Source organism: Pleurodeles waltl, chromosome 2_2 (genome assembly GCF_031143425.1).
Source record: "Pleurodeles waltl isolate 20211129_DDA chromosome 2_2, aPleWal1.hap1.20221129, whole genome shotgun sequence".
Taxonomy (NCBI): Eukaryota; Metazoa; Chordata; class Amphibia; order Caudata; family Salamandridae; genus Pleurodeles; species Pleurodeles waltl.
Genome location: NC_090439.1, coordinates 1122941640 through 1122954023, shown reverse-complemented (window position 1 = coordinate 1122954023; position 12384 = coordinate 1122941640). Strand labels below are relative to the sequence as shown.

At 48.3% G+C, this 12384-nt stretch overlaps 1 protein-coding gene across 1 annotated transcript in view; it reads right to left on the bottom strand.

Annotated features, from left to right (window-relative positions):
- Positions 1-456: 456 nt before the first annotated feature.
- Positions 457-12384, bottom strand: part of PARK7 (Parkinsonism associated deglycase) — a 39363-nt gene continuing 27435 nt past the window's right edge. Inside the window, exons 5-6 of the mRNA XM_069220965.1 lie at positions 1341-1427; positions 457-961 (exon numbers count right to left, since the gene is read on the bottom strand). Coding sequence (XP_069077066.1) covers positions 801-961; positions 1341-1427 — 248 coding nt within the window. The 3' untranslated portion in view covers positions 457-800. The remainder of the gene's footprint in view (positions 962-1340; positions 1428-12384) is intronic.

Here is a 12384-nt window from a genome sequence, read left to right as displayed (position 1 = left end):
GATTTAATGACAATAGTTCCAAGATGGGGAAAATTTTGTATTGAGAGAGTAGACCTCCCCCAACCCCCCCCCCCCCCCCCCGCTACTACCGGGTTTACTGCCACCTTCCTCATGCTCTGGACCACGTGCCTACAGCCTTTTCATGGTTTCGAAATGCTGAAGATCCATCCAGGGAATGCCTTGAAGTAATGTTTTCCTCTAATTAAGAGAGGTCCATGTACTTTGCCTTTTATGCACTATTCAGCTCTCTCGAAAATACATGGCCTTTTCTGGCCTGTGTTACAAACTGTACACAAATAACCTCAGATATGTACATTGCAGGGAGCAGTAGCTGATAAAAAGAAAATCATGTGATTGAAGCAGTGTTAACAGATAAAATTAATTCCTAAAATATGAATGGTAGAAACCACAAACAGGACCCATCTACAGGACACCGCAATAAATACAATACATGCCTTTCCAGTGCAGTCTATTCTTTAATTTAAAGCAAAATCATAAACATCACTGGAACTTAAAGCAACATTCACTGCTCTTTATTTACTGTGTTTGTGTGAACTCCATCCACAAAGGAAGATTTAGAGAGAACCATCTGCTATTTGTAGCACTAGAAAGCCAGAGACTGCTAGACAGGTCAAGCTGGTTCATCATTGTCAGAATTTGTGGAAGGAGGTTTAAGGCAGATCCAATGGAAAAGTAGAACTGTTGCTGCAAGCCAGACACCTGTGTTCTTGATAAAACCAGGGTGAAATGAATTAAGTGCTCTTCTAGTCAAAGTGCTTCTGCGGCGGTCAGCGGCTGAACTAGTCCTTCAGGACCAGGGGAGCCTTCACTTTGCCAGCGGTCTCTGGGCCCATCAATGCTTCTACTATGGCCAGGGCAAACTCAAAGCTGGTGCCAGGGCCACGGCTAGTGATCAGGTTTCCGTCCTTCTGCACACGACTTTCAGAGTATTTGTAATGATCTGGGATGAGGAGCAAAAAGAAAGATGGTTGAAAGGCCATACAACGCTTCAGAAAAAAATAACCACCACACCAATCAGGTAATCAACCCCATGTAAAAAAAAAAAAAAAAAAAATGAATTCAATCAACCTCACCGAAAGGCTGTAAAGATGGGATTATCAGGCCACATTTGGATGGAAGCAAACTCAAAACAGTAATTCATTCCAGCTAGAAGCCACAGACTATTTCACGCATTGAGCCGGCAAGTCCGTGGATGCAAAAGGCAGACTTGTACAGACAGAGGCACCAGGGTCGCTTGCACTGCTCCACACTGAGCAGACCTCCTAGCACTAGGCCTTAGCCGCAGCATGCTCGCCATGATACACAGCAATCACCCTTACCTCCAGCCATCATTTTATCTTTCATCAAAGGATGCGTGGTGACTGTTTTCCCAAAGTGTATTCCATGTGCCAACAGAGCGGTGGGGCCTAAGAAGAAGAGAAGTGTTAGGACCTAGATCATAGTGGTCAACAATTTCCTGACTACTGAGAAACAAAGGAAAAACTGGTTTTCATGTAGTGTTAGTCCTCCTCCAAACTTCCCAAAGGATTGATAGTGAGTCTAGGGCAGGTGAAGAAAGAAGTCCCTTTTCAAAGAGGTGCAATAAAAAGAAACTAAGTTAACCCAGCTGTTGAATATTAAATGGAAGTTGCAGAGTATTAACAAAATCATGCCAAATAGTCTAACATTTAACTTGTTCCTGATGAGTTATCTACTAGATGTGCAGTAGTATCTTAGATGCACAAAAGAGACCCATGAAAAGTAGACTGCCAATAATGACACAGCACATGTGTAAGGAAATGCCTCCTTGGCATGGTTACCCCCTGCCTTTTTGCCTTTGCTGATGCCAAGTTATGATTTGAAAGTGTGCTGAGGCCTGCTAACCAGGCCCCAGCACCAGTGTTCTTTCCCTAACCTGTATCTTGTCTCCACAATTGGCACACCCTGGCACTCAGGTACGTCCCTTGTAACTGGTACCCCTGGTACCAAGGGCCCTGATGCCAGGGAAGGTCTCTAAGGGCTTCAGCATGTCTTATGCCACCCTAGGGACCCCTCACTCAGCACATGCACACTGCCTCACAGCTTGTGTGTGCTGGTGGGGAGAAAATGACTAAGTCCCCTCAGAGTGCCATGCCAACCTCACACTGCCTGTGGCATAGGTAAGTCACCCCCTAGCAGGCCTTACAGCCCTAAGGCAGGGTGCACTATACCACAGGTGAGGGCATATGTGCATGAGCACTATGCCCCTACAATGTCTAAACAAAACCTTAGACATTGACAAACTCCCAGACCATATACTCTTATGGCGACCCTGCACTTACAATCACGAACTCCACAGTTCCAAAATGGCTACACTGAAGACTGGGAAGTTTGGTATCAGACTTCTCAGCACAATAAATGCACACTGATGCCAGTGTGCAATTTATTGTAAAATACACCCAGAAGCAATCTTAGAGATGCCCCCTGAAAACATACCCGACTTCTAGTGTAGGCTGACCAGTTCCTGCCAGCCTGCCACACACCAGACGTGTTGCTGGCCACATGGGGAGAGTGCCTTTGTCACTCTGTGGCCAGGAACAAAGCCTGTACTGGGTGGAGGTGCTTCTCACCTACCCCTGCAGAAACTAACACCTGGCGGTGAGCCTCAAAGGCTCACCCCTTTTGTTACAGCGCCCCAGGGCATCCCAGCTAGTGGAGATGCCCGCCCCTCCGGCCACTGCCCCCACTTTTGGCGGCAAGGCTGGAGGAGATAATGAGAAAAACAAGGAGGAGTCACCCACCAGTCAGGACAGCCCTTAAGGTGTCCTGGCCTGAGGTGACCCCTGCCTTGAGAAATCCTCCATGTTGAGTTTGGAGGATTCCCCCAATACGATTAGGGATGAGCCCCCCTCCCCACAGGGAGGAGGCACAAAGAGGGTGTAGCCACCCTCAAGGACAGTAGCCATTGGCTATTGCCCTCCCAGACCTAAACACACCCCTAAATTCAGTATTTAGGGGCTCCACAGATCCCAGGAAATCAGATTCCTGCAACCTGAAGAAAGGACTGCTGACCTACAAGCCTGCAGAGGAGGAGGATGACGACAACTGATTTGGCCCCAGCCCTACCGGCCTGTCTCCAACTTCGAAAACCTGCTCCAGCGACGCATCCGACAGGGACCAGCGAACTCTGAAGCCTCCGAGGACTGCCCTGACCCCCAAGGACCAAGAAACTCCAGTGAGCAGCGGCTCTACTCAACAATCTGCAACAAACGTGCAACTTTTCAACAACTTTAAAGACTTCACGTTTCCCGCCGGAAGCGTGAGACTTCACACTCTGCACCCGACGCCCCTGGCTCGACCTGCAGAAAACCAACACCTCAGGGAGGACTCCCCGGCGACTGCGAGCCCTTGAGTAACCAGAGATGACCCCCCTCAACCCCCACAGCGATGCCTGCAGAGAGAATCCAGAGGCTCCCCCTGACTGCGACTGCCTGTAACAAGGGACCTGACGCCTGGAACCAACACTGCACCCGCAGCCCCCAGGACCTGAAGGAACCGAACTCCAGTGCAAGAGCGACCCCCAGACGACCCTCTGCCTAGCCCAGGTGGTGGCAGCCCCAAGGAGCCCCCTTGTGCCTGCATCGTTGAAGTGACCCTGGGTCTCTCCAGTTTTCAATCTAAAACCCGACACCCGTTTGCACACTGCACCCGGCCGCCCCTGTGCCTCTGAGGGTGTACTTTCTGTGCCTTCTTGTGTCCCCCCCTGGGGCTCTACAAAACCCCCCTGGTCTGCCCCACCAAGGACGCAAGTACTTACCTGCTGGCAGACTGAAACCGTAGCACCCCTATTCTCCATAGGCGCCTATGTGTTTTGGGCACCTCGTTGACCTCTGCACCTGACCGGCCCTGAACTGCTGGTGTGGTAACTTTGGGGTTGCCTTGAACCCCCAACGGTGGCCTGCCTATGCCCCAAACTTGAGACTTGTGTTTTACTTCCCTTCAAAACTAACCTTTACTTACCTCCCCCCAGGAACTGTTGATTTTTGCTCTGTGTCCACTTTGAAAATAGCTTATTGCCATTTTTACAAAGACTTTGATATTGCTTTTATTCAAAGTTCCTAAAGCATCTAAGTGAAGTACCTTACATTTAAAGTATTACTTGTAAATCTTGAACCTGTGGTTCTTAAAATAAAGAAAATATATTTTTCAATATAAAAACCTATTGACCTGGAGTAAGTCTTTGAGTGTGTGTTCTTCATTTATTGCCTGTGTGTGTACAACAAATGCTTAACACAACCCTCTGATAAGCCTACTGCTCAACCACACTTCCACAAAATAGAGCATTAGAATTATCTAATCTTGCCACGATCTTACCTCTAAGGGGAACCCTTGGACACTGTGCACACTATTTCTTACTTTGAAATAGTGTATACAGAGCCAACTTCCTACAACATGTACAAAAAGAAAAGCAGAGACAGCTGAAACCTTAGGTTACTCCATCCAGCTCGCGTAGCAGCACAATTAACAGGGAATTATAATGGAGTGAATAACTCTTCTTTTAAGAACACTGCATAACAAACACAAAATAAAAGCCTTAACAAAACAGTAGCTGTAGCAAGTAAACTCAGGTTAGACCAATGAGAAAGGAATCTCACAAATCAACAGAGCAAAAAACTCCTGCAACAGCCTAATGTGAGATTGTTGTTCAAAGCTTAAAATATGAATTTCAAATTTGAATACAGTAATAAAGGCATGAGCATGGGGCTTCCAACTCAATACTGCTAGCATTTTATGGCCATGACTTTCACAACCTCAAATAGTGTAGGATTTTAAGTAAGCTTAACAGATGGCTGGGGCCTTGAATACACTGATATTCTGATAGAAAACTTGGTACAGATGACCACTTACTTCCGCGTGACGTATGCTTCATGACCGAAACCTTACATAGCTGAAGAAGCTGCAGCTACCACATGTCGAAGTAAACAGCTCTGCATATGGAAAATCCTACTTTCAACATTAGCCAAGACACCACTAAACAATGCTTTGGAACACACTAGGCTATGGTTCGTAAACTGGGAAATAACAAAACTTGAGGCGGTCCTGCCCCTACAGTGGCAAGATTAACAAGCATTTGCAATGCAATCGGTCTCGCATTTGTGAAAGTTAGAGTTTTTAGCATTGAAAATGGCATTTTTTTTCTTTACTTTTGCTTTTTTTGTATGCAGAGGAGTGATGATATTTGCATAGCGCTTTTGCCATTTGTATGACCTTGCGGCGCTGGAGAACCAGAAAATGGGAAATCGTTTATGAGGGAGGAGACACAAGAGTAATGTGCTGGCTGGGGGGTGGGGGGGCGAAGACAAAAAAAAACAAAGAAACAACATCCTGGAAAAAGCAAACACTCAGAATGCAAGATTAAGTAAAGAATGTGAAATGTAAGCAGGAACAACATGGCTACGTTAATGCTTTTACATTTATAATATGCTGGCTGAAAAAACAAATCTGCAAAATGTACTGTTCTAATGTGCACGAAGCAGGGAAAGGGTGGAGTACCACAGACTGTGACTAAGTGTCCCTTGAGACCTCTTATGGCTACATAAGGTACTGCACCCTGCAATCTTTAATTCAATACATCCCCAATGACTTTTGGGCGCTGTGCTAAAAAATGAAGTACGGCACCCTTTTGAGAGAAACTTTACGCTGTGCATTCAAGATATGAGGAAGGGGAGACAAGAGTAATATGCTGGCTGAAAAAATTAAATATATAGAAGTATGAGGTCCTGCTATATGAAACTTCAGGTAGTCCTGTAAAGCGATCTTCCGATCGAGTTTGCACTATATGAAACTTCACGTCCTTCTGTAAAGCACTCAGACACCACAAAGAATCCGCTGCATGCCCAAAACGAGTAACAGGAAGAAACTACATATGGCCACGCAATGCAAAACGGCAATGCAAAAGAAAAAAGTAGTGTGCCACACTGAGCTATATGGCCGATCGTGCAATAATTCCTGCAACAGGGTCAGTCTCCAAGGCAGTAACAAAGCAGCCTCAAGGCAGGACAAACGTAAAGCGTTTGCCTACAAAATCAAGGGAAATTCTGAAAGGCAGGCTAAGGAATGACTGAAAGTGATGGGCGTGTTGCAAGCCCACAGATGCCGATTACAACATGTCGAGAGACAGCACTTGCACGCTGCCTAGGCTCAACCTAAAAAATTCTATTTGAATGCATCAGCTGGAGTAGCCTGTCCTATTTGTAAAAGCCTACATGTGAATGTGAAAAGTCCCCTTATTGCTGGGTCGGCTTACAGGGTAGATACAGAGGCCATCCACGTGCTACAGACATATTTAGCATAACTCAAACATAGTGATTAATATAAATGTTTTGGTAAATGAACTCCAAGTGTGACTTTATAAAAAAAGTTGCTTATCTGGCCTGAAGTCTCTGCAGTAGCTGGTCCACTTCTGGCAGGCTTCTGGTTTTCCAGAGCCGGTAGCTCTACAGCTCAGCTGAAAGGGTGTGGTGCGACTCTCCTAGTAGGACTAAGCCTCCAGCAGACCTTTGTGTGGGGCGCAACAGGATTACAGACAGCTAAACTGCAATGTGGGACTGGGGAAGGGTGGATAGGAACAACAAGATGGCTATAGAACAGGCTGACCCCAGATACTGGACATGTTTATGGTGTGACACTTGCCAAGGACTGTGGCGGGTGCACAGCCAGCTTATTACTAATACTACAGGGTAGCTTGGGGCTCAGCCCTGACCTCACATGATCAGCTTTCTATTTGGGAAGATAAAAGGTCTTCTTCACACAGAAGACCCCCTGGTCTGCAGCACCGAGCTTCAGGGCGTTTGGGATTCTTTTGCAGCTAACCGAGAGGAAATGCAGTAAGGAAAAAGCCCCCCCCCCCACCAGCTCGTCAGAACACAAGGGTCAGAACTGGACAGGGAATGGCTCTTGGCACCTTTCGGAAGGGCTCAGTGGGCAACTGTAGGAAGTTGGCTCTGTATGCACTATTTCAAAGTAAGGAATAGTATGCACAGAGTCCAAGGGTTCCCCTTAGAGGTAAGATAGTGGCAAAAAGAGATAATACTAATGCTCTATTTTGTGGTAGTGTGGTCGAGCAGTAGGCTTATCCAAGGAGTAGTGTTAAGCATTTGTTGTACATACACATAGACAATAAATGAGGTACACACACTCAGAGACAAATCCAGCCAATAGGTTTTTATATAGAAAAATATCTTTTCTTAGTTTATTTTAAGAACCACAGGTTCAAATTCTACATGTAATATCTCATTCGAAAGGTATTGCAGGTAAGTACTTTAGGAACTTCAAATCATCAAAATTGCATGTATACTTTTCAAGTTATTCACAAATAGCTGTTTTAAAAGTGGACACTTAGTGCAATTTTCACAGTTCCTAGGGGAGGTAAGTATTTGTTAGGTTAACCAGGTAAGTAAGACACTTACAGGGCTTAGTTCTTGGTCCAAGGTAGCCCACCGTTGGGGGTTCAGAGCAACCCCAAAGTCACCACACCAGCAGCTCAGGGCCGGTCAGGTGCAGAGTTCAAAGTGGTGCCCAAAACACATAGGCTAGAATGGAGAGAAGGGGGTGCCCCGGTTCCGGTCTGCTTGCAGGTAAGTACCCGCGTCTTCGGAGGGCAGACCAGGGGGGTTTTGTAGGGCACCGGGGGGGGACACAAGCCCACACAGAAATTTCACCCTCAGCAGCGCGGGGGCGGCCGGGTGCAGTGTAGAAACAAGCGTCGGGTTTGTAATGGAAGTCAATGGGAGATCTAGGGATCTCTTCAGCGCTGCAGGCAGGCAAGGGGGGGGGTTCCTCGGGGAAACCTCCACTTGGTCAAGGGAGAGGGACTCCTGGGGGTCACTCCTCCAGTGAAAGTCCGGTCCTTCAGGTCCTGGGGGCTGCGGGTGCAGGGTCTCTCCCAGGCGTCGGGACTTAGGATTCAAAGAGTCGCGGTCAGGGGAAGCCTCGGGATTCCCTCTGCAGGCGGCGCTGTGGGAGCTCAGGGGGGACAGGTTTTTGTACTCACAGTCTTAGAGTAGTCCTGGGGTCCCTCCTGAGGTGTTGGATCGCCACCAGCCGAGTCGGGGTCGCCGGGTGCAGCGTTGCAAGTCTCACGCTTCTTGCGGGGAGCTTGCAGGGTTCTTTAAAGCTGCTGGAAACAAAGTTGCAGCTTTTCTTGGAGCAGGTCCGCTGTCCTCGGGAGTTTCTTGTCTTTTCGAAGCCGGGGCAGTCCTCAGAGGATGTCGAGGTCGCTGGTCCCTTTGGAAGGCGTCGCTGGAGCAGGATCTTTGGAAGGCAGGAGACAGGCCGGTGAGTTTCTGGAGCCAAGGCAGTTGTCGTCTTCTGGTCTTCCTCTGCAGGGGTTTCAGCTAGGCAGTCCTTCTTCTTGTAGTTGCAGGAATCTAATTTTCTAGGGTTCAGGGTAGCCCTTAAATACTAAATTTAAGGGCGTGTTTAGGTCTGGGGGGTTAGTAGCCAATGGCTACTAGCCCTGAGGGTGGGTACACCCTCTTTGTGCCTCCTCCCAAGGGGAGGGGGTCACAATCCTAACCCTATTGGGGGAATCCTCCATCTGCAAGATGGAGGATTTCTAAAAGTTAGAGTCACTTCAGCTCAGGACACCTTAGGGGCTGTCCTGACTGGCCAGTGACTCCTCCTTGTTTTTCTCATTATTTTCTCCGGCCTTGCCGCCAAAAGTGGGGCCTGGCCGGAGGGGGCGGGCAACTCCACTAGCTGGAGTGTCCTGCTGGGTTGGCACAAAGGAGGTGAGCCTTTGAGGCTCACCGCCAGGTGTGACAATTCCAGCCTGGGGGAGGTGTTAGCATCTCCACCCAGTGCAGGCTTTGTTACTGGCCTCAGAGTGACAAAGGCACTCTCCCCATGGGGCCAGCAACATGTCTCGGTTTGTGGCAGGCTGCTAAAACTAGTCAGCCTACACAGATAGTCGGTTAAGTTTCAGGGGGTACCTCTAAGGTGCCCTCTGGGGTGTATTTTACAATAAAATGTACACTGGCATCAGTGTGCATTTATTGTGCTGAGAAGTTTGATACCAAACTTCCCAGTTTTCAGTGTAGCCATTATGGTGCTGTGGAGTTCGTGTTTGACAAACTCCCAGACCATATACTCTTATGGCTACCCTGCACTTACAATGTCTAAGGTTTTGTTTAGACACTGTAGGGGTACCATGCTCATGCACTGGTACCCTCACCTATGGTATAGTGCACCCTGCCTTAGGGCTGTAAGGCCTGCTAGAGGGGTGTCCTACCTATACTGCATAGGCAGTGAGAGGCTGGCATGGCACCCTGAGGGGAGTGCCATGTCGACTTACTCGTTTTGTCCTCACTAGCACACACAAGCTGGCAAGCAGAGTGTCTGTGCTGAGTGAGAGGTCTCCAGGGTGGCATAAGACATGCTGCAGCCCTTAGAGACCTTCCTTGGCATCAGGGCCCTTGGTACTAGAAGTACCAGTTACAAGGGACTTATCTGGATGCCAGGGTCTGCCAATTGTGGATACAAAAGTACAGGTTAGGGAAAGAACACTGGTGCTGGGGCCTGGTTAGCAGGCCTCAGCACACTTTCAATTGTAAACATAGCATCAGCAAAGGCAAAAAGTCAGGGGGCAACCATGCCAAGGAGGCATTTCCTTACACAACCCCCCCCCCAAACGAAAGAGGATGAGACTAACCTTTCCCAAGAGAGTCTTCATTTTCTAAGTGGAAGAACCTGGAAAGGCCATCTGCATTGGCATGGGCAGTCCCAGGTCTGTGTTCCACTAAAAAGTCCATTCCCTGTAGGGAGATGGACCACCTCAACAGTTTAGGATTTTCACCTTTCATTTGCATCAGCCATTTGAGAGGTCTGTGGTCAGTTTGAACTAGGAAGTGAGTCCCAAAGAGGTATGGTCTCAGCTTCTTCAGGGACCAAACCACAGCAAAGGCCTCCCTCTCAATGGCACTCCAACGCTGCTCCCTGGGGAGTAACCTCCTGCTAATGAAAGCAACAGGCTGGTCAAGGCCATCATCATTTGTTTGGGACAAAACTGCCCCTATCCCATGTTCAGAGGCATCAGTCTGCACAATGAACTGCTTAGAATAATCTGGAGCTTTTAGAACTGGTGCTGAGCACATTGCCTGTTTCAGGGTGTCAAAGGCCTGTTGGCATTCCACAGTCCAGTTCACTTTCTTGGGCATTTTCTTGGAGGTGAGTTCAGTGAGGGCTGTCACAATGGATCCATATCCCTTCACAAACCTCCTGTAATACCCAGTCAAGCCAAGGAATGCCCTGACTTGAGTCTGGGTTTTTGGAGCTACCCAGTCCAGAATAGTCTGGATCTTGGGTTGGAGTGGCTGAACTTGGCCTCCACCTACAAGGTGTCCCAAGTAAACCACAGTTCCCTGCCCTATCTGGCATTTGGATGCCTTGATAGAGAGGCCTGCAGATTGCAGAGCCTTCAAAACCTTCTTCAGGTGGACCAGGTGATCCTGCCAGGTGGAGCTAAAGACAGCAATATCATCAAGATAAGCTGTGCTAAAAGACTCCAAGCCAGCAAGGACTTGATTCACCAACCTTTGGAAGGTGGCAGGGGCATTCTTTAAACCAAAGGGCATAACAGTAAACTGATAATGCCCATCAGGTGTGGAGAATGCTGTTTTCTCTTTTGCTCCAGGTGCCATTTTTATTTGCCAGTACCCTGCTGTCAAGTCAAAGGTACTTAAGAATTTGGCAGCACCTAATTTATCTATGAGCTCATCAGCTCTAGGAATTGGATGAGCATCTGTCTTGGTGACAGAATTGAGCCCTCTGTAGTCCACACAAAACCTCATCTCTTTCTTTCCATCTTTGGTGTGAGGTTTGGAGACTAAGACCACTGGGCTAGCCCAGGGGCTGTCAGAGCGCTCGATTACTCCCAATTCCAGCATCTTGTGGACTTCCACCTTGATGCTTTCCTTAACATGGTCAGACTGTCTAAAGATTTTGTTCTTGACAGGCATGCTGTCTCCTGTGTCCACATCATGGGTACACAGGTGTGTCTGACCAGGGGTTAAGGAGAAGAGTTCCGGAAACTGTTGTAGGACTCTCCTACAATCAGCTTGCTGTTGGCCAGAGAGGGTGTCTGAGTAGATCACTCCATCTACTGAGCCATCTTTTGGGTCTGATGACAGAAGATCAGGGAGAGGTTCACTCTCTGCCTCCTGATCCTCATCTGTTACCATCAACAGATTTACATCAGCCCTGTCATGGAAGAGCTTAAGGCGGTTCACATGGATCACCCTCTTGGGGCTCCTGCTTGTGCCCAGGTCCACCAGGTAGGTGACCTGACTCTTCCTTTCTAGTACTGGGTAAGGGCCACTCCATTTTTCCTGGAGTGCCCTGGGAGCCACAGGCTCCAGAACCCAGACTTTCTGCCCTGGTTGGAACTCAACCAGTGCAGCCTTTTGGTCATACCAAAACTTCTGGAGCTGTTGGCTGGCCTCAAGGTTCTTGGTTGCCTTTTCCATGTACTCTGCCATTCTAGAGCGAAGGCCAAGTACATAGTCCACTATGTCCTGTTTAGGCTCATGGAGAGGTCTCTCGCAGCCTTCTTTAACAAGGGCAAGTGGTCCCCTTACAGGATGACCAAACAGAAGTTCAAAGGGTGAGAATCCTACTCCCTTCTGTGGCACCTCTCTGTAAGCGAAAAGCAGGCATGGCAAGAGGACATCCCATCTCCTTTTGAGTTTTTCTGGGAGCCCCATGATCATGCCCTTTAATGTCTTGTTGAATCTCTCAACTAAGCCATTAGTTTGTGGATGGTATGGTGTAGTGAATTTATAAGTCACCCCACACTCATTCCACATGTGCTTTAGGTATGCTGACATGAAGTTGGTACCTCTGTCAGACACCACCTCCTTAGGGAAACCCACTCTGGTAAAGATACCAATGAGGGCCTTGGCTACTGCAGGGGCAGTAGTCGACCTAAGGGGAATAGCTTCAGGATACCTGGTAGCATGATCCACTACTACCAGGATATACATATTTCCTGAGGCTGTGGGGGGTTCCAGTGGACCAACTATGTCCACACCCACTCTTTCAAAGGGAACCCCCACCACTGGAAGTGGAATGAGGGGGGCCTTTGGATGTCCACCTGTCTTACCACTGGCTTGACAGGTGGGGCAGGAGAGGCAAAACTCCTTAACCATGTTGGACATATTGGGCCAGTAGAAGTGGTTGACTAACCTCTCCCACGTCTTGGTTTGTCCCAAATGTCCAGCAAGGGGAATGTCATGGGCCAATGTTAGGATGAACTTCCTGAACAGCTGAGGCACTACCACTCTCCTAGTGGCACCAGGTTTGGGGTCTCTGGCCTCAGTGTACAGGAGTCCATCTTCCCAATAGACC